Consider the following 21,546-nt stretch of genomic DNA (forward strand, 5'->3'; position numbering starts at 1 on the left):
GGAAAGCTGAGCTGAAACACCAAAACACCAAACCCTGCTCGTGGCTTTGGGTTTGTGCAGTGCTGAAGGAACGAGAGCCTGGCTTAGCCAGGACCCAGGGGCTGCTCCAGTGGCAGTGGGAAATAAGGAAATAAGTCAAGGAAATAGGGAAATAAGGAAATAAACAAGGAAATAAAGAAATAAGGAAAAAAGTCAAGGAAATAAGGAAATAAATCAGGGAAATAAGGAAATAAAAAGTAAGTAAGTAAATAAGTAAATAAGTAAATAAGTAAATAAGTAAATAAGTAAATAAGTAAATAAAGAAATAAAGAAATAAGGAAAAAAGTCAAGGAAATAAGGAAATAAATCAGGGAAATAAGGAAATAAAAAGTAAATAAGTAAATAAGTAAATAAGTAAATAAGTAAATAAGTAAATAAGTAAATAAGTAAATAAGTAAATAAAGAAATAAATAAAGAAATAAAGAAATAAAGAAATAAGTCAAGGAAATAAGGAAATAAGTCAAGGAAATAAGGAAATAAGTCAAGGAAACAAGGAAATAAGTCAGGGAAATAAGGAAATAATAAGGAAATAAGGAAATAAAGAAATAAGGAAATAAGGAAATAAGGAAATAAGGAAATAAGGAAATAAGGAAATCAGTCCTTGAGCAGATAGAGACGACGAGCGGTGGCGAAGTTCAAGTGCCACGGCTTGAGCTCTGATGTAATCACAGAACCTGCAATTTGCCACCCTTTAAAGTCCATCAGGATGTTCCCGGGGCGCTGTGAGGGCAGCGTGTGCCAGGAGGAGAGGATGAGGTGAGGTGAACTGGGAATGGTGTCCCCTCTGTCCCAGCGGGGGCTGCTCCTCCCTGGGATGCAGAGACCGCCCGGCCACCCTGCTCTCAGCACGTGGACTCACCAGGGACCTCAAGGGGGAGGAATTTGCCTCCTCTTGCCTCCCCTCGCTCCCATCAGTCCCCAGAAGGGTGTCCCTGGCTGGTTTGAAGGCTTAGGCAGTTGTGGCATTTGTACTTGCCCTGACAAAAAGCTGGGCTGCGCAGAGCGGCGCGGGAACATCGTTCTGACAGCCCAGTGAGTTTTACACTCCCAAACTTTCCTGGTTAATGTACCATGGGCTCTGCCCTGCTCCCTGTGCTGGCACACGTCCCCTGGGATGGATCCTGGCAGTGGGATCACCCAGTGGGAATGGGAACGGGAATTCTGACACCCCCACTTAGCCAGGGAAATCTGCACAGGGGTGAGAGGGGAAAGTGCCCAGTGCAGGAGTGGTAAAATGCTGAAAATAGAGATAATGAAAAGGTGGGAGCAGGGAGTGCTGCTTGGGAAAAATGGGAATTTCCAGCTCTTGGCCAGCAGTTGCTGGTGCTGTTCTTTCATTTGCATTTTTGTGCTGATGAAAGCTGCTGATGAGGCTGCTCCTACAGCACTGACTTATCTTGGAGAATTTAGAATGAAATGTTTCCTGAAAAGCCAGCAGTAAATAAAAACAAACCCCCATCCACGAGTCTCAGTTTCGCAATCTTGGAGAATCGAGGTTCATGAGATAAAGAAAAAATCAAAGCAGAAGGTGGAAGTGCAGAACAAGAGTGCCAGAAACCCCTGGAGAGGAGCGTGGCTTACAAAGGAAAAAGATGAGCCAAACCCACAACAGATCATGAAATACTGGATGGTAGGTAACACAGAGCATGTAAAGAACAAAGAAAAAATCTTTTCTGAGTGTATTTGGGCAAGTTTTCTGTGAAAGAAGCTCAAAAGTGACACACACAGCTTTTCGTGCTGACACTTGAATGTCTTTGAGTGATGGAGCAGAGCAAAATTCCTCTTTCCCACCAGCAAAAGGCAGTGGGTTGGTTCCTCAATGTTCTCCAGACCTGTTTTATTGTGCCATTTGCTTATAAGCTGGCGTTTTATTATTTAATTGCAGACATTCAAGTCTATGTATTTTTTTTCCTCCTCAAAAGCCCAACAGCAGCCCCATAAAACAATGTGGAAAGAGAGCAAGTAATGAGAGCAGGTCCTGTGAGGGGCTGAGGGAGCTGGAAAGGGGCTCAGCCTGGAGGAAAGGAGGCTCAGGGAGAATTCCTGGCTCTGCACAACTGGAGGGAGCAGCCAGAGGGGCTCCAGGAGGAGAGGGATGGCCTCAGGTTGTGCCAGGTTGGACATCAGGGGGAATTTCTCCAGAAAAAGTTAGAACAGTGAAGACTGAGTTGGGCAAGAACAAATAACCCCTTCTGTGGCTCATTCCCAGCCTGCATTTTCGTATCCCAGCTGGGCTGGAGGACCTGATGGGTGGCTGGGAGCAGCTGCTGGGAGCTCAGTGCCCTCGGTGGGAGGTGGGCTGGAACCCATTTCCCCTCAGCACCCCGGGAGGAGCGAGGCAGAAGGGTTTTTATGGTTTTTATTGCACATCCCAGTCTAACTGCGGAGGTTTGAAGCAGATCCTGACAGGCAAGCTCTGTCACGATACAGAGTGCTCAGACAGGAGGAACCAGGCTGGGAAAGGTCACCCTCAGCCCCTGAGAGAGGCTGGATCTGGGGGGATCAGCAGGAAAGGCCATGTGCTGCTGCTGTGTGACAGCTGGGGAGGAGCAGGTTAAAAAGCGCTGAGCTCCCTCACTTGCAGGCAAAGTTTGTTGCCTGCAGCCTGAGTTGGTGCTTCTCCCCAGTGTTTTGATTAATTATTTTGGTCATTCACTCAGTGAAGTGTTTGCAGTGCGGTGCAGTGAACTGAAACGACCTAGAAATAATTCCCTAACACGACCTGACGCTCCGGCTTATATTCAGAGAGAGATTTTATTGTTTTACTCTCGGGGGATCTTCGTCAGAGCCCTCCTCAGTCATCCCAGGGAAGCAGGACCCGGTTTCTGCAGGACCAAACAGCTTCATACCCACCAGGTGATGCTCAGTGGCCTCCTGCTCATGTGTTGGGACAGAATTTTTGCCCGTGGAGCTTTGGAGGAGCCCTGTGGGATCTGCCCAGGGGTTCAGCGCCGGCAGCAGGAGCTGCAGCTGATTTTTTGGGAATCAGGCCTGGCACAGCAGCTCAGACACAGCCAGAGGTGGGGGAACTGCTGTTTGTGGGCTCTGGGTGGGGTTTTACCAGGGGCACTGCCCTGCAGGAGCTGGAGTTAACTTTTGGTGACTTTCCATCCACTGGGAGCACTGGGATGCGACGGCAGCTCTGTGTCTGCACGTGGGGTGGCCAGTAAATGATAGTGCCAGTGGGGCTGGGAAACCTTCTCCTAGACTAAACCGAGCCTCCCAGGCTTCTCTCTTTATGTTAAACATTTCCAGACGTTCCCAGGTTGCTTTAGAATAATTAGAAGGAACAGGAAGTGCATGATGTAAGGGAATGAGGCAGCGACTCGTTCCATTCAGTTTTATTCCCCTTCCAGCACTGTGTGGGTTTCCAGTTTGGTAAAAGTGCAGAGGAAACTCCAGACTGCAATTGAACATGTACATTTGGGCTATTTTCTCCCCTCTGTTGCTTTGTTTGCAGCCACCTCTCAGCTGCTGGTCCCCAAAGGCACGGCAGGCAGCTCTTGCAGCCTGACTAAAGCACCATTGCTGGCAAATCACATTAATTTTTGTCCTGGTGACAGTGCCTGATCCGTCCTGCCCTTCTCCTAGGCACTGCTGGACACATTTAGCACCAGCATGTTCTTATGACTCACAAATAACTCACAGGATTACTTCAGCCTGCTTGAGATTCCAAAATAATCGCTCAGGATTTGCCACTGAGTTGGATGTGAGAGCGTTCACGAACCTGGGGGGGAAAGGGATCAGATACGGAGTTGCAAAATCACAGAATTACGGAATCGCTGGATGCTTTGGGTTAGAAAGGACCTTAAAAATCATCCCATGGGCAGGGACACCTTCCACTATCCCAGGCTCCTCCAAGCCCCAACCTGGCCTTGGACACTTCCAGGGACCCAGGAGCAGCCACAGCTTCTCTGTGTGCCAGGGCTGGAATTCCTTCCCAATATCCCACCTAACCCTGCTCTCTGTCAGTCCTCCCCTGTCCTGGCACTCCAGGCTCTTGTGAACAGGCTAAAACTTCTCTCCTACCAATCCACACGTTTTAAAAATAATGACAAATCTGAAAGAACGTGCCATTGTAGTGTGTGGTCAGAAGGAAGAACAAACCACAACAACACAACTCTAAAAGTTAACGGGATTTCTGTGCAAACAGAGGAAATTTGCCCATTCTCCATCAATTGTCAGCAGGAAAGAGTGATGTAATTATTGACTGGCCTCAAATTGTAAAGGCAGGAATGAAAAGTGGCAATACTTGGATCAGCTTCTTAAGAATACCTTAAGCTGTGTGAAGGGATGAATATTTTGTTTCACTTTACCCCATTTGTGCTGGGTTTTTTTTGTTTATTTTTTTTTAATTATTTTTTAACTTCACAGGAAGAAGAGAGGAAGTAATTTAGATTGCAGAAAAGAAGTGTTACATGGGTAAATCCTTTCCTCCCAGTTCATTTTTACTGGGTTTAAAATAAACACCCCGAGCAGGGCAAGAAGCTGGGAAAGAAGAGTGAGGGGGGAGTAAAAAGAGCCTTTAGGATGTAAAGGCTGGTGCCTTCCTTCCTGAGCACTGAAAGTGGGTAATTGTGGTGCTTTGGCAGAGTCAAAGAGGGGCTGGCAGCTGCTGCAGCTCTGAGCTGATCCTTTCAGGGTGCTGGGAGCGAGGATTTGGTGTTGCTGTGTCTGTCCGTGGGTGTCTGTCCGTGCTGTGCAACATCTCACGGGCTCCTCTTCCCTGGAGTGGAGTGAATCCATCCTGGAGGGAAAAGGATCAAGAGGTGCATGTCCAAATGCTTTAGTGCAGCCCCTTCATGCTGGGCTGTGCCCACGGAGGGGTGTTGGCAGCAGGAGCTGCTGCCCTGTGCCATGGGATCACCCTGCCTCGAGAATCAGCCAGCAGTGGGGGCTGAGCAGTTCTAATAGCTAATTGTAATGCTATTGTGGCCTGAGCAGAACAAAACAGAAATAATCAGGCTTAAAACAAACAAAAAACCCCCAAAAGCAACACAGTGTTATTTTAGAATAAAAGCACATGTAGCTGAATTAATAGACGAGCAAGGACACGGATTCCTCCCAGGGCATCCTGCAGTCCTGTAGGGGAGAAGTGACCTTATTTGCATTTTTCTTGTTGAATTGCTGTTGGGATTTCTGCAGCACGGCAAGAGCAAATTCCTCCAGGAGAACATGGAAATATCACGGCGCTAACGCAATATCCTCCAAGAAGCTCCCTGCTCCTCAGCCCCTGCTGCCCCCCTGCCCTCCCACTGTCCCCAGCCAGCAGTGACAGCCCTCAGCCCCTTCCTTTCCCATTTCCCTCTGTATTCCCAGAATTGCTGCTTCCCCTTTTCCAGAACAATCTGGGGCCTCCCCTCCCCGCCGTGCCCTCGCCACGTGCGTCTCCCGAAGGTCGGCACTTGGCAGTCGAAGTCTGTGATTCCAGACGCCTCTCGGGAGCGTTTTCCATTCTAATCAGGTCCTCTAAATTGCTCAGGCTCTTCCCCAGCATGAAGCCCTGCTCCAATTTTGCAGGCGGATAATTAAATCCCGGGCCCAGGAGCGGCGTTGCAGCTGCGCCGCGACTTCTCCTCCGCGTCTTCTCCGCGCCTTCCCGCCCTGCCGGGGCAGCTGAGACAGGAGCACGGAGCTGTCGGAGCTTTGGAGCCACGGATCCTCTGCCTGTGGAGTATCCAGCACGGGGATGGCTCCAAAATCAGGGAGGCACCGCAGCTCACACCCCAAAGCAGCAGAGGAGCACATGAGGAACCGTCCGAAACATTCCAAAATCCAGTTTTTTTCCTTCTCCCAGAGCTCGCTCTGCCATCTTCCCACAGGAGAATTAAAGCAGCAGGATGCCAGGAAGGGCTATTAACTGTCACCCCTAAAGCTCCCTGTGTAATGTATGCACATACTAATTACATCGTAGGAATGGCATGGATTAATTATACACATCACATGTGGGATACAGCGTTTTGGTATTTAAAGGATATTTTTATAGAAATGACACATTTGGAACTTGAAAATAGCGCAGATTGGGCTTGTCCAATGAAAGACTGCAAAATTCTGAATTTAATGTATAATATAACCTTTATTCTTTTTCCTCTAAACTCTTGGAAACTTACATAACAATCGTGCTTTAATTATGACACCGTTTATAGACATTTAAAATGCATCTTAATTTATAAATATTTTACATTTGGTCCATAGAACAGGTTGCAATTTACTAAATAATACTGTACTCTTTTAAACAGGCTCTGTATATATTTTTGAATATGTATATATTACATATATATTTTTATATAGAGATAGATTTGCTTGGTGTTGGATATTTCCTTATTGCAAAAAGCATATATGATCATACAATAATCTTTCTTTTTCAGGGCAAGTACTACAAAAAAGATACAGCTATTCACAGTTTACACACAGTAGTTCTACAACACTAGCTTGTGCTATGTGATAACGTTTGTACAGCTTTTTGCTAAAGAGCAGGTCTGTCAAACATCTGTCATAATTGTTTACAATCAAACATTAAATACTGCATTTCTCTTAGAACAACATGGGACTCGGTTACATTAAACAATAAAGAGAAAGTTGGAGTTTTTATCCTTAGTCTAATGAAATCCACAAGTATCATGTATCATGTGTGATGTCTGTGTAGGATGTAGGGGTTCCTCTAAATCCCAAAGACTTACAGGACGTTTGCATCTCAGCTATGGCCGTTTAGGATGGAGCTTAGATCTCGTAGTATTTTACATTTGACCTAGGTATGAAACAGTTTAGAACCTACCCAACATACTCTGAGAGTTTAGGATGTAGTTTGAAATACATGTGTATTATATATATATATTATTTCTACATAATGTGCTTGACATTCTGAGAATAATACCTTATTGCAAGAACATGTTTGTCACCTTCAGACGAGAACAACAAAAAAACCCAACATTCACAGGTAACATGATTTTTTTGTTTTTTCCACGTTGTAGTTCTACATAAATTGTGCTATCTAACATTGTACGGTGCACAAAAAAAGTTTTGCTGAAAAGCATGTTTTCATTGCACAGTTCTGTCACAGTCATTTACAATCAAACATCACCCTCCCAAAAAGAAAAAAAAAAAAAAAAAAAAAGAAGAAAAACAAACAAAAAAAAAGCCTCTGTGCCTGTCTTATAGCTGCCAAACGAGAAATGCCAACCGTGCATTCCCCACGCAGGGAAAACTTCCAGGGGCTCTCTGGCCGTGTGGCAATCGCAGGACAGAGCCCAGAGCGGGATTGCATCGGGATCAAAGAGCTCTCCCTCGTGCCCTCGGCACCACCCAGCCCCTGGAGAGGGGAACCCACTGCTCCCACAGTGCTGCCCATGCCGAGTTTGGGGTTGGGAACTGGAGGAGTTCTCCAGCGGGTTCAGTCGAGCCCTAAATTGGACCTTACAAGGAGGAGTTCGATCTTTAGGCCGTTGTTTTGGTTTCTATTTTGGTGGCAATGCAATAATAGTGGAGTGGTAACGGCGTGATAAAAGCTCTGGGAAGCTGAGCTTGAATGGCAAATATTTTGTGTTTTACTCCTGGGAATCTTTAAGAGCTCTTGGCTATCACTTTCCTAAAAAAGTTAAAAGTCGTATTCGTGCCTCTAACATTGATTCACGAAGATATCTTCTTTTTATGAGAAGCAAGACATTTTTAAAGGAATTTATGACCTTGTTTGAAAGTCACCCTGAAAGGCTGAGCACAGCCAGTGTGTTTGGCCTGGGCTGCTCCGCCACAAACAACTCAATTTTTGCACTAGGAATGTTTATAAAGGCTGTGCCTGCTGTTAATTGAAGGAAGAGTCTCTCCCCCCTCAAATAACCTCAGCTGGAACAAATTTTAAGGGCAGAATTTTGCACTGGAAATCGCTTGTTTACAAAATACTCCATTCTTTTTTGTACAAAACAACTCCAAACTTAATTTAACTCCTGCAAAGTCAGAAATAACAGTCTTGGGATTCAGTGGTAAGAAATAGTGATCAACTACTAAAAATCAGCAGCACAAAACTTCAAATAGTCGTGCTAAAAGGTAGATTAAAAAGGTCTTGGCACATCAATTTACAAATTCCAAGGTATGCAACTATCATTGTGAAAGGATAAAAACATTAACAGTCTGTGGATTGCTGGAGAACACAGAAACACTGTCAAACATCTGAGCTCGCGACGGCTGGATCGAACCCACGGCGATTCCCTCGGAGTGGAGATGACCTTGTTGCTTTTGTTCTTTTTTTCCTTTTTTTTTTTCCTTTTTTTTTTTTTAATACGTAATTTTTTTTTTTTTTTTTTTTTTTGCCACTAGAGGTAGGTAATTATTTTCTCAGACGTGAATTTGTGGTCGTATTCAACCATATTTTTTGTTTTTCTGGAGGAGGAGCGGGACTCGGACAGAGGGGGGTTTAGATGTAGGCTTCCTTGTTGGCAGAGTTGCTCTGCTGGGCCTGGTCTGGCCCGTTCTCAGGGTGGGTGATGTCTTCACTTGGCTGAATCATCACTTGGATGCGCTGTTCAAAGGACAACAATAAATGTGAGGCAGCCAAAAAGCTCCTTCTAACCTCACTCTTTTATATTTTTTTTTTATATTTAAAGACAACTCTTTACAACTGCCTATCCTCCCAGTGAGCCACTTCCACTAAACAGAATTCCAGCTCTGTCCTGAACGTGGCAGGAGGAGCTGGAAAACCCCGTGCCAAGTGCTGGATGCCAACAAGGAGCTTTCCTGGGGAAAGAAGAGAGGAGAGGCTCTGCTGTGAGGCTGCAGTGGGCAGCAGGGCTGGGCTCCAGAGTCACGGGCATCTCCCCAGGAGAACTGAGAGTTCCTCCAAGGATAAAACAGGTGAAATACACTTGAATTTCAGAGAGTTTTATTCCTGTTTCTGTTCCTATTCCTATTCCTATTCCTATTCCTATTCCTATTCCTATTCCTATTCCTATTCCTATTCCTATTCCTATTCCTATTCCTATTCCTATTCCTATTCCTATTCCTATTCCTATTCCTATTCCTATTCCTATTCCTATTCCTATTCCTATTCCTATCCCTATCCCTATCCCTATCCCTATCCCTATCCCTATCCCTATCCCTATCCCTATCCCTATCCCTACCCCTACTCCTACTCCTATTCCTATTCCTATTCCTATTCCTATTCCTATTCCTATTCCTATTCCTATTCCTATTCCTATTCCTATTCCTATTCCTATTCCTATTCCTATTCCTATTCCTATTCCTATTCCTATTCCTATTCCTATGTATTTCTTTATCCCTTTGTCCTCTGTTCCTTCAGCTTCTCTGCCCAGCTCACATTCATATCTTAAAACAAATCCCAGTTTGGCTCCCCCCATCACTTAATAATCATTTGTCAGTGCTTTCAGAAATGAGACCTTAATCCACAACAAGGCTGAGATGAGGAACTTTCACCCTGTTCTTACACAACCCTGCCCAAACAGCCGCTGAATTTTTGGCCAACAGTTCTCCTTTTGCACCTCAAAGTTTGCGTAAGACCGAGGGAAATCTATTCAAAATGTAGGAGCTAAGAATAGGCAGGAGGGCAAACAAAAAAAAAAATCAAAATCCAGATTTTTTTTTGCAGACTTCTTTGAAGCCTCACTGACTCCTTCAAAATTTGCTGAAGACAAATATTTGGATCAAGACAAGAGTATTTCATGAGGCATCACTCGTCAATTCTGCTTAAGATCATCCAGCCCTTTGCAAAGATGGCTCTGTCAGCTGATTTTAGAATATTCCAGAAGTCCTGACAAATTCCTTTTGACAGTCTTTTGTTCCCTCAATCACAGAGTGTTTCAGTACTTGGGCTGGAGAGCTGGCTCTGATGTACAGGAGGAGCAGGAGAGGCAAAACTGAGGATCCACCCCGATTATAAAAAATGAGGTGTGGTGATTGTAGGTGGTTCCTGAACAATGTGTGGGGCACTAACGTGGTCAATATTTCCCCCTCCTTTAGCAGCACATCTCTGAGGACCTCAGAACCGACTGAATAAAAAATAAAACCTGACTGAAATAAAACCTTACTGAAAAAACCCCTGACTCTCCTTCATGAGAAGTGTTACCTCCTTTTAAAAAACAGGGTGAGCAACCAGGGAGAGGCTGAGGGCAATGAGAAAAAAGCCCCCAATGTTCTCCACCGAGTGACTGCTCACAGAAATCCCACAAATAAAGGGAAGGGCTCCCAAGATATTTCATGTCCCCCCTCCCAGCAGAGCAGAGCAGGGCAGGTGTGACCCAGAGCAGGTGAAAAGCAGGAGCTCAAGCCTTGGGGGCATCAGGGAGAGGCAGGATGGGGTCACTGAGCATGCAAACCCCGAGCTGTGAGGATTAGTGCCTGACTTTGATTCCAGCTCCCCAGAGCATCCCCTGCCTTCATCCACGGCCGCGCGTCTCGCATTAATCAGGACAAATTTCCATATCCTGCAAACTGCTCCTCTGTTTTCTAGGTGTGAGGAGCTGGAATGCCAAGAGCCTGCAGCTGCCAGAGCAGAGATAAGGACCCTGTGGAACGTGGGGAATTGTGCCCAGCAACAGATGGCTCAGACACTCTCTTGTCTCTTGGCTGGTGCTTTTTGTGGGTTTTTTTAGCTCAAAGCAAAATAATAGATGACAGAAAAGAAGTGCCCAGCAATCTTTGTCCCAGGGGTTGGGGACAGGCGGACTTACCTGTTTTAGGGAGCCTTTCAGGGTTAGGAACATGTATGCCATGTAGCCGGGTATCAGCACCATAGAGGAGAGGGCCATGAACCAGCCAACCCCCTGGCCCCATTTTGGGAACACGTAACTCCCCATGGTCAGCGGGGTCATCTGCACAGCACTGAAGATGAACACTCCCTGCAAAAGCAGAAGGGAGGGTTTGGGGTGAGGTCCCCAGGGTGTTCTGGCTTCAGGAGCTTTTCTGGAGCTTCCCAAGACGCCTCTTGCCAAAATGAGCGTTTCACATTTAATGCTGTGTTTTCACATATAAACCTGCACCTCAGATAATCCAGGTGTGCTGCTGGTGCCAGTACAGTCCTGGGATAACCTGCACAGAGCCCGAGGGGAGGGGGCTGCAGGGGAAAAGGGGAATCCTGGGAATACCTGTGGACAGGGTGCCACGGAGCAGCCGCAGCCACGTCTTGCTTTTGGGATGTTCTCCAATGGTGCCCTGCAGATGTGGTATTCCATAGGCTATTCCCAGGAAAAACTCCTCTCCTGGATTGCCTCAAAGGTCTAAACCAGCCAGGAAAACCTGCTGAAGTGAACCAGGAGAGAGGGAGGCTGGTTCTGATCCCGGGCTGAGGTCGTGTGAGGGACAGATTCCCAGGGGAGGAGGCAGAGGCAGATTTTTATCCTGCTCTGAGCTGGGCTGGGCAGCACATTCTGCTGAGGACCTGACAAATCTGGGCAGTTTTACAATGTTGGGCATCTTCCTCCTGTGCCACTAAAATAAAATTTATTTCTTATGCCTTCCTGAACATTTAATTTTACAAAAATGAAATCTGCCTTGCTCTGGGAAGGGATGAGTGGAGGAACCCTCCACGTGAACACATTTCTGTGTGTCCTTAGTGCTCCTCATTTGCTTTTCTCTGGTGAAATGCTGGCTCGTGGAATAGTGGCTGCTTGTTCAGTCTGTTACATTGCACCTGGGTTCAGTGTACGTGCAGTAAATTTACATTTCTTTGCCCATTACTTCACTGAATGGGATTAACTGGGTAAAGTTTGGAATCAGAAAAGGCTGTCCTGTGGTTTCCAGTACAGGTTCCTTGCAGAGTTTGCCAGAAAACCCACAGCAATGAGTATAAAATGATTAATCTGTGCCACAGGATCCCATGAGGGAGAACACAAGCTTAGAACCCCACTCTGTCACCAGAAGTGTCTGTGGAGGAATTCAGTTTACAGAATGTTGGTATCCTTGTGTATATGGAAAATACAGGGTTTAGATTGCTGAATTCTATTTTAGAATTAAAAAAAAAAACCAAAAGAAGAGGTTAAAATTTGTTCCTTACAGTTTTCTAACTCTGCCAATCAACCTCTTGAGCATTTCTAGAGGTCTAATAAAAATCTTGGCTTATCTTTCTGGGGCACAAGCTTCCTCTAATGACACTGCTTTTGCTTACTGCCTTCAACAGGATGGCTCAAATCCTTAAAAAAGGAGCGAGGGCAGAACTAATATGAACCTGTGGGGGTGGAAATGACAAGGCTGCAGCACCCAGGCCACCTCGTTTACATCCTTTCAACCAGAGAATAAAAGTTTGTTCCTTACTGCCACGATGATAGGAGTGAAAAAGGACCAGCAGAGTTTCCACCAGATGCAGGGTCTGTATCCCACCATCTCTTGGATGTTGTCATAAAATCTATTAACACCTGGATATAGAAATAAGAAACAGCACAGAAACGCATCAGGTAATGGAGCTGACTGGAAGCTCAGTGGTTCTGAGAGACATTGTCATAAATTTTCATAAATCATGATTGTATTTGGACGCTCTACAAAGATCTCAAGATACCTTTTCCCCTGTCTGGATGGGAAAAAAAATATGCAAGCTCAAAAGCACCAAAAATCACCTGTTCTCACTCTTCCACATCGCAATTAATTAATTAAATTTAATTAAACAGAGACTAGCAAACTCATTCCCATGCAAAATGAGGAAATTGTACATGGCAAGGTCAGATACAAGAAACACCCTTGACTGATTTCAACTCTAGGTCATATTAGAATGAGACATTTAGGGTGTTTTACAATTATAAAAACTGTGCTTGTCACATATTTATGGCTTTGCTTTCCTCATGGTCAGAGCCTGGAGCTGATAATTCCATGGTGTGGTTCAAGCCCTTCATGGATCATCCACCCAAGCTCCTTGTTGGTTCCTTTCCGGCTCAGAATATTCTGTGATTTCTGGGATAATTTGGGGGTGTTTTTGCATGTGCTGGGTTCACCAGCAGTGCCTCTCTCCCATCAAATGCTGTTCCATCCTCTCAGGCCCACTAAAATCCAGCAGGAATTCTCCAGTTCAGCTCTGGAGCAGCTGGAGTGCCTTGGTGATGATGGGAGTGGCTGCTCAGAGGAGCTGACACAGCCCTGAGGTCAAGAATTCTCTGTGACAATATCCCACACATCCACTGATCCTTAGAGCCAGAGATTGCCAGTCCAGGCTTCTGGAAAATTCCAGCTGATTATTCCCTAACTGACCAAGGAGCCTGACTCACTGCAGGACCCTGGAGTGAGAGAATTTCTGGAAAAAAAATGAAATATTAAAAATCCCAAGAGCCCTGAGGCAATATGCACCCAACACCTCTGAAGATCCAGGCTTTCCAAGGGAGTGGGACAGGAAAAGAGATGAAATATCACATTTTAATATTCCTGGAACACTTCACAGCTCTCAGGCCTCTAGGTAGGGTGTTTAAAAGGCAGCAGCACCTTCCACAAGCCAACTTTGAATTATATCCACAGAAACCAAGGCCACTTTCACTTCCACCCCCAGCATGTGTTTTCATTTGTTCAGGCACAGATCAGAGGATGAATTATCCTGGGGGTGTGTAAAGCTCAGAGAAAAAGTACAAAGAGGCTGTTTACCATAGCACCAGGATATCGAGATGCACTCAAAGAATACAAGGAACAAGAGGCTCATTCCACTGGCAGAGTAGTAGTCAAAAAGCTTAAACACATAGATTCCACCCTAAAACAAAGGAAAGAAAGTGTTAAAAACAGAGCAAGGCCTCCGGCTTCAAACTGTAAGACACAAACTAGAAATGGTGGATAGGTTAGGGGCCTATTAGTGTAAATTAAACAGGTTAAATCCTTTCAAGGCTCGAGGTTAATCCTGACAAAATTGAGATTGCTGCTGTTTAAACTGAAAAGTTTAATTTAGCTTTTTGCTCTTTGTTTGATAATTTAATCATAATTTAATCACTAAACATTTCCCTCAAATAATTTGCAAATTCAACATCTCCAGGTGCCACTTTTTGGAGTGTAAGGGTGTGGGGATGTGCATTTTGCTGTCCCCTGAGCCCTGCAGGGGACACCCATGTGATGCCTTTTTTGGGCTACCTAAAAACAGAGGCCAGACAGAATCAAGGGAATAAAAAGCAGTTCTATTTACTGAAGGGCCTTCAGGTACATTTTGGGCAGACAAAGCCCCCCAGGGCTACACCCAAAATGGCCAACAGGTCCCAGGTTTGCACCCTTTGATCAGTTGGGTCCATTTGCAGATTGGGGTTCATCTCCAATTGCAGCTTCAGGGAATGAAGTCATTCAGCCCAAGTTTGCTGCCCCAGCTCCCTTTTGTTGCCATCTCTCAGGCCTGAGGCAGTGAGGTGTCCTTGACTGCCAGGCCTGGAGAGGAATTGCTGTGTGTGCCCAAACTGGGGGAGCAGCAGCTCCCACTGTGTGTGGAGTTTGGAGTTCTGCACTCAAGAACTGCAGGAGTACAAATAAATGAAAAATACAAAAGCTAAACATATAAAAGCTAAAATCCCAACATAAAATAAATAACTCTAATATAAACAAATAAAATATAAATAAAAATATCAAAGCTAAAACCCTAAGGCATCACAGCAACCGCAGGGCGTTCTACACTTAAACCGCCAAAACCCTGGGTAGCGCCAATCCCTGACATTTCCGTGGCTGGCAGTGATTCCGGGCTGGACCAGGGAAGGGAAAATGCTGCAGACCCAGAGCCCTGGGCAGCAGTACCTGAGTGATGTTGGACAGCCCTATCACGTAGGACACGATGCACACCACGGCGATGAAGAGCTCGCGGCGGTTGCGCAGCAGCTTGGGGAACTCGTCCACCAGGGCTGTGATGAACCCTTCCACGGTGCAGAACTGCAAGGGAAAGGACACAAAACACAACCTGCTGGAGCCCTGGGCATTGAAAATTTCATTCTTTCTGTGCTGCCAGGCACTGACCCCCAAGCAAACCCTGCACTGACCTGAGGCCGTGGAGAAGGCTCCAAAATTGAGTGATAGCTCTGGGATTGTGGCTGTGGGGTTTGGATAGAAGTGTGTGACAGCACAGGGTGCAAAACTCAGAGTTTCAGGGTTTAGAATACAGGAATATCTCTATAAAGCAAGGTGGAGGTTTCAGGGCAGAGGCCAGTCCTGCTTTTTCACCTTCTCCTTCACGGCTCTGGGTGGTGTTTTGTAATTGGGGAGAAAAGTCCTCATTGCAGCCAGGGGTGATTGGGTATTGGGTTAAAAATAAAAAAAATATTGGTGTTATCTCATAATTGGACAATTTGTTCATAAAAGACCTTGGAAAGAGTTAGACACAGCCATTTTTCACCTTGTTAGCTAGAGCTCACAACTTGTGAGACTGCAATATAGATAAGAATTAATAAACCAGTGAGTCTGAACACCAACTGTGTCTCTTGAGCATTTAATCCCAGCTCTAACACAAGAAAGGAAGACAAGAAACCCACAACAATCCATGGCAGGATGGAGTTTTGGGGAGCAGTTTGTAATTGGACCCTTCACTGGCCTAAGGCTGCAGCCGTCCAACGAGAAGTGAAAATTCACTTGACGGCAGTGGAAGCTCTGCTCCTGAATATCCTTGTTTCTGTCTAAAGAGATCTGTGCAAAAAGATTTCCAGCTCAGGGAACACTCAAAATTCTGAGCTATGAACTGTTGCTTCCGCTCTGTGAACAGGAACTGCTCTTTTTTTGCAGAAAAGATCATAAACCTACAGTTGAGGGCTTTGATTCTTCAATCCTACAAAATAAACTTCTTTTTTGTGTGATTTACTCACATACAAGAAAGCCAACACTCAGAGAAAGCTTAACCAGACTGGTGCTTCATGCAGAAGATTAAAGATTCTCATATGATTTTCATATGTAATAAATTAAATATTCTTTGTATCCCCAGAAAACATTTTTGTTGAGGCCATGTCCTCCAAATGGAAATCATGGCCACACTCCAGGATCCTTCTATGTGCATATATTCAGATAAATGTTATCATGATGGTGGCTGAAATAGTGAAAACCAGAAGGTAAGTAAAGTTTTATCAATTTTCAGCAGAGCAAGTAGAATTCAACCAATGGTTACAGCTCCTGTAAATTACAGTGTCTGAAATGTTTCAGTGACAGACAGAAAACGCAGAAAGCATGACAGCTTGTAGATATATATTCTTTTTAATAATATTAGACCACCTTCCTCAGCTGTTAGTTGCCTAGAGACAAGTGCTTTCAAGAATATTTTTGACCCAATTAATTTCACAGCAGTTTTCCCCCAGACTGAGCAATGGGTTTTAATGTCAAGCCTGAAGCTCACTGAAAAACAAAGCAATAGAAAGTGTAAATTTTCAGCTTCCTTTCATCTGCCAGGATGAAATGCCCTCTTGGTTTTCTTGTGTTCACAGGCTCAGTCCAGCTTGGATTTGTGGAGAATGATGGATTTTCTCTGCTGCAAGGCTGGAGCAGTGCTAGGGCAGTGAATCTCACATTCCTTTACGTGCTGGGAGGGCTGTGCTAGGAACTGGGAGAGGCTGCTCTGCCAACTGCAGCTGACTGCAAGTAAATTAACACATCTGCCCAGGACTGGGCTCATAAAAATGATCCAAGAGTTCAGCAGCCAGGGGGGACTTCCCTGACCGAGCCCTCCAAATATTCCTTGTCAAATAAATTCAGGGTGCTCTCCTGGGTACTGCCAGCGGGGTTGGTCTCTGTGTTACAATTAGCACTGATTAACAAAAGGTTTTGTTAATAGTTATTTCTAAAGGTTTTCTCTTGTGCCGTGTGCTTTTTTATTCATGTCACAATCAACATTTCTAATGAGTCCATGTCTTAATTATGTCATAGTTTAATCTAGACAGAGAATGTTTCAGATTTGCAGAACCCCGGGGTTGAGCCTCCTCATTCATTTCCAGTTGTCAGACACCACCCAGGGCTTAGGTGAGGCCTGAACCAATAAATTTGTGATCCTTCCCCTTGGGAATTGATTTCAGAACATCAAAACACAGAATATTCTCAGTAACCATCCCATTGCCTACTGAATTAACTCCAGATATTAAAAGGAAATGTGTGCTGTGTCCTTCCACTCCAGTGGAGAGTTCTGCAGCTGCCTTTCAGAAAAACCTGTGGCCTCTAAATCTTGTAAAACACATCCCAGCGTCTCCTACATGGCTGAACACTGCAAAAGTGTTTTTAATATTGTGATTTAACAGGGAATGTTTCAAAGCCAAGCTCCTTTTTGCCTGCAGAATAAATTTTCTGCCCATTTTTCATGTTCTTCCAGCAGTTCATAAAAGAGCAGAAGTGTTTAAGCGTCAGGTTTTTACTCAGTGCCTCCTATTCTTTATCTGACTGTTCCAGGGACTGTCCTGCCCCAGCTGGCAGTGGAGAGCACAGGGAGAGCCCAACCTCGTCCCCCCAGTGGCAGAAAATCTGTATTTTCATTTGTTTCCACCCCGATTTTACCTGACTGTCAATGCCGAGCATGAGGAGCATGGAGAAGAAGAGAATTGCCCACAAAGGGGAGATGGGCAACTGTGTCACTGCCTCTGGGTACGCCAGAAACGCCAGTCCAGGGCCTGGGGGAGAAACAGGACACAGAACATCAGTGGGGAGGGCTGGGGCTGCAATCTCTGCTCCTGCTGAGCTTTCCTTGCGTGGCTCTGGATGCTGCACCTGGGCAGGGAGTTCAGCTCTTCAGGGCTCGCTGGGGGCACTGCAAGGACCTGGCTTTTAAAATGAACCAGCCAAAAGCAAAAACAAAACACTAAAACCAACCCCAGAACCCCCCCAAGCCAACCAACCAGAATACTGAATGCAGCTCCTGAGAGCCCCTTGGCACAGCCAAGGCAGGAGTGTTATCCTGGGCTAGGGTTACATCTTCAGGCACTGCTCAGCTCTCTCCCCTCAAGCAGTTTTGGACAGCTGCAATCTCCTGCTTTGCACCGTTCAGAAGAGAAACAGAGACAGCTCAGAAATGGAGAAGACACTTTGCAGCATTTCCACTATCCCCATTTGCTGTTCCATTCCATTCACTCTCTCAAAATACTCATTTTAATAAACTCTCTAGTTGTGGACAACCAAACCATTTTCTTCTTGATAACTGCTGATGGGGGGCAGAGAGTTGGAAGGAGAATTTGAATTCCTATTTAAAAGGAGTTTTTTTGTTCTCATGGCGTAGCTGGACATCAGGAAATTTAATAAACACAGAAATAAAGCTCGTGTGCTTCAGCTAAGGAGTGTCTCTGATTTTCCAGTTTCCATTAAAAGTCTGTCAGTGACAAGGGCTTGGTCACAGCTCCCAAACCAGTGGAGCAAGGGTGGCATCAACACCTGGATTGTCAAAGCCTAATGAGGATTTTGAAGCAATTAATTGCTAACAAGAGCAGATATGATTGGAAAGCAGTTCAGAAAGCATTCCAAATAGCAGTGCCAAAACCAAAAAAAACCCTTCAGATAAATATGTCAATTTTACTCTGTTTTGCATTCCACAGAAATGCAGCTACACCTTTTAATAATATTACTTGTTTTATAAGGCTATATAGAAGATGGAAAAGCAACTCCTCATGGTGGTAAAATCTGGCACCAGCCTCCAAGCTTCCTAGGAGGAATAGAAGCCTTAATTAAAGAGTCAAATTTTCAAATATCCTTTGCAATTAGTGGTCATGGGCATCTTTCAGAGGTCTGTCATCAAATGTACTTAATATGATGTAAAAATATTGTCGTGTTTGCAGGTGTAGCCTTTATATAACTCAATCTGTGTCAAAGACATAAATCCAAAAAGCTTATTTCACACACCACTGCCTTTCCAGAGCAGCTTTTAATAACAGTGCCTGCCATCATCATTTTGCACCTAATCTCTTTGTACGTGTAATTTATTGAAGATTATTTTTAGGGCTTAAATTCTCTCCTTTCCTAACTGAGGAGATGTTTCAGTGGGTTGTGTTTGCTGTTGCAGCCATCCAGATTTTGCCCACCAGTGAGTTCCAGCCAAGCTTGGGGTTATGAGATCCCTCCCTGTGGCCAGAACTGCTAAGTGAGTATCTGGTGCACCAGCTGGGGTAGGGCAGCCATCTGCTCTGCTGCTTTCAGCTTTTTCAGCTGGAAGACAGACAAGAGACTGCAAAGAAAAACAGGATCCTCCCGTGGACATCTCCCTGCCCTAAATAAAATGTCTTTCATGATAGAGAGTCCCGTGAAATAGGTGTAGGTCTGGGCAGGTGAGAAATGGATCTGCCTCAAAGGGCTTAACATCAAGAAATGGGAAAAGGAATTAAAACCCAACTGAATGGGGAAATATTAGCAATATTTTAATATTAGAAAATATTAAAAACCACCCCATAGTGACCAGCATTCCTCCTGCTCTGCCTGGAAAGGGTTGGGACAACACTTTTCCTTCTGCCATGGGGGCACTGAGGGGACAGGGAGCTGAGGAGCTGTGAGGAGGGATTTTGAGCAGCTGCAGGAACAACCTGGAAGCAAAGAACCACTGATGCACAGCTGAGAGGAAAAGATATCAGGTACCTGATGCTGCAACATCTGCAATCGGCCTCTTTGTGACATTGGCCATGAATCCCACAATGGAGAAGATGACAAAGCCAGCAAACATGCTCGTGCATGAGTTTATGCAGCACACTATGATGGAGTCCCTGAAACAAAGGGAAGCAGCTTTAAGCAGCAGGGAAAGCAAATGTTCATCCTTTTTTGTTTTTGTTGTTTTGTTTTTGGGTTTGTTTGGTTTTGGTTATTTTTGTTTGTATTTTAGGGGGGGTGGCTTGTGTTTTGTTGTTGTTTGTGTGTTTGTGTTTTTTTGGTTTTTGGTGGTTTGGTTTTTGTTTGTTTGTGGGGGTTCTTTTGGTTTTTGTTAGCTTGGTTGGTTGGTTGGGGTGGGTTTTTTTGTCCTGTGGAAAGATTTAATGATTTAGGATTTCACTATTTAGGATTTCACTATTTAGGATTTCACAGTTCGGGTTCCACCTCATGCTGGGGAGGTCTCTCCCATTGGTATAAACACAGTTACACATCTCACCCCCAGCCAGACAGAACAGGTAATGTTCAATACTGAACTTCATTTCAATTATCTGTACACAGAGACAGAACCCAGCTCCAGCTGAGACAGTGCACTGCAATATGTGCAGTCATCTGCTTACCTGTAAACATTATTGTGGAAAGGGTTGTAACTCCCAAGGGCAATCAGTGAACCAAGACCCAACCCGTAGGAGAAGAAAATCTGTGTGGCAGCGTCCAGCCAAACCTGATTGCAGGAAACAATTTTTTAAAAAATCTGTTTCTGCACTTGAGGAGCAGGTCATATGTCTGAAAGGGGAACAGTGAGGAGTGAAACTTTTGTTTACCAGAAAGGAATATTTACCTCAGAGTCTGAAAGCTTACTGAAGTTGGGAGTTATATAGAATAAAATGCCTTCTTTTGCTCCAGGCAGTGTTACACCACGGAAGAACAAGATAAGCAGCATAACATAGGGATAAGTAGCAGAGAAATATACCACCTGATGTGAAGAAACAAGACAGTGTAAGTGTGCAAGGAAGAATGATCAAAAATATTTGCTCCCTGAAAATACTCTAGCAGCAACTGAGCATGGCTCTTAAAACTGAAGCACTTTTCAATGAAAAAGCCTGGGAAGTGCCTACAGCAAAATTCCCTAAACTCCAGGTCTAAGGGCAGGTGGCTGTTGCCTATTTTTCTGCAAAGAGAACAGAGCAGACTAGGATAATTTCAAATTTTTTTTTTTTGGTATTTAACACAGGGAAGTCCCAAAAGCACAAGGATCACGGCACCAGGATCCTGCTCGTAAAACATCTGGCAGTTTATTTCTCCCACTCTCTCCTCCTCTATATTACAGGCTCCCACTTTCTTGCCTTTTCAGAGGTCCTATAAAAAAACCCTTTCTGAAGTCGGACTCAGCCCTCTTTTTGCCCTCTTTGTGCTTTGCAGGCAGCAAAAAGGAAATAATTTGCTCTGAGCTCAGCTAAGCCCTGTTCAACACATGGTTGGATGTGGGTCACAGTTACAGCCTCTTACCAAAAGCCAACAATCCTTTCCTTCAGTGTGAAGAAATCCCAGTCCTCTGCACCAGACCTGAGCTCTTCTAACCCAACCTTTGTGCTGACACCAAACCCCGTTGCTGTGGCTTCTCATTTCCCTGGGATTTCTTCAGACAGGGAAAGGCATGAGCCAGTGTCAGATGTTGCTGCCCTTTCATTCAGGAAGGTCTCTCAATAATAGAACTTCCTTTAATTGATTAGTAAATCCTAATTTCTGCTCACAGCCACTGTAGGTGTGTGCCAGGCCCCAAAAGCACAGTGTGAAATCCTAAAACCTCAAATGTTTCTCTCTCCCAGGAGGGAAGGTGGGAGCAGCTCTTCCCAGCACCTCCTAATGTATCCAGGTCCTGCAAGAGCTGTGCAATGAATGCACAATTCTTGCTGAAACCAAACTGCTCCATCCTCCCTATGTTGCTATTCAAACCAGCTGGAATATTCATCCCAGGGACAAGCAGGAATAATTTTAGATGATTTAAACCTGGCCAAGCCAAGGGGTCTGTAAGTGAAG

The 21,546-nt window shown here is 44.9% G+C and overlaps 1 protein-coding gene across 5 annotated transcripts in view; it reads right to left on the reverse strand.

The window, feature by feature from the left end:
- Positions 1–6,107: 6,107 nt before the first annotated feature.
- The window catches only part of SLC6A1 (solute carrier family 6 member 1), a 60,608-nt gene continuing 45,169 nt past the window's right edge, over positions 6,108–21,546 (reverse strand). For all 5 annotated transcript variants that reach the window (XM_063411591.1, XM_063411592.1, XM_063411589.1 and 2 more), the window contains 9 exons: positions 20,348–20,482; positions 20,127–20,230; positions 19,501–19,625; positions 17,443–17,555; positions 14,722–14,853; positions 13,603–13,705; positions 12,295–12,395; positions 10,716–10,883; positions 6,108–8,551 (listed from right to left, as the gene is read on the reverse strand). In XM_063411591.1, coding sequence (XP_063267661.1) covers positions 8,447–8,551; positions 10,716–10,883; positions 12,295–12,395; positions 13,603–13,705; positions 14,722–14,853; positions 17,443–17,555; positions 19,501–19,625; positions 20,127–20,230; positions 20,348–20,482 — 1,086 coding nt within the window. In that variant the 3' untranslated portion in view covers positions 6,108–8,446. The remainder of the gene's footprint in view (positions 8,552–10,715; positions 10,884–12,294; positions 12,396–13,602; positions 13,706–14,721; positions 14,854–17,442; positions 17,556–19,500; positions 19,626–20,126; positions 20,231–20,347; positions 20,483–21,546) is intronic.

The sequence above is a fragment of the Prinia subflava genome, chromosome 14 (genome assembly GCF_021018805.1).
Source record: "Prinia subflava isolate CZ2003 ecotype Zambia chromosome 14, Cam_Psub_1.2, whole genome shotgun sequence".
Taxonomy (NCBI): domain Eukaryota; kingdom Metazoa; phylum Chordata; class Aves; order Passeriformes; family Cisticolidae; genus Prinia; species Prinia subflava.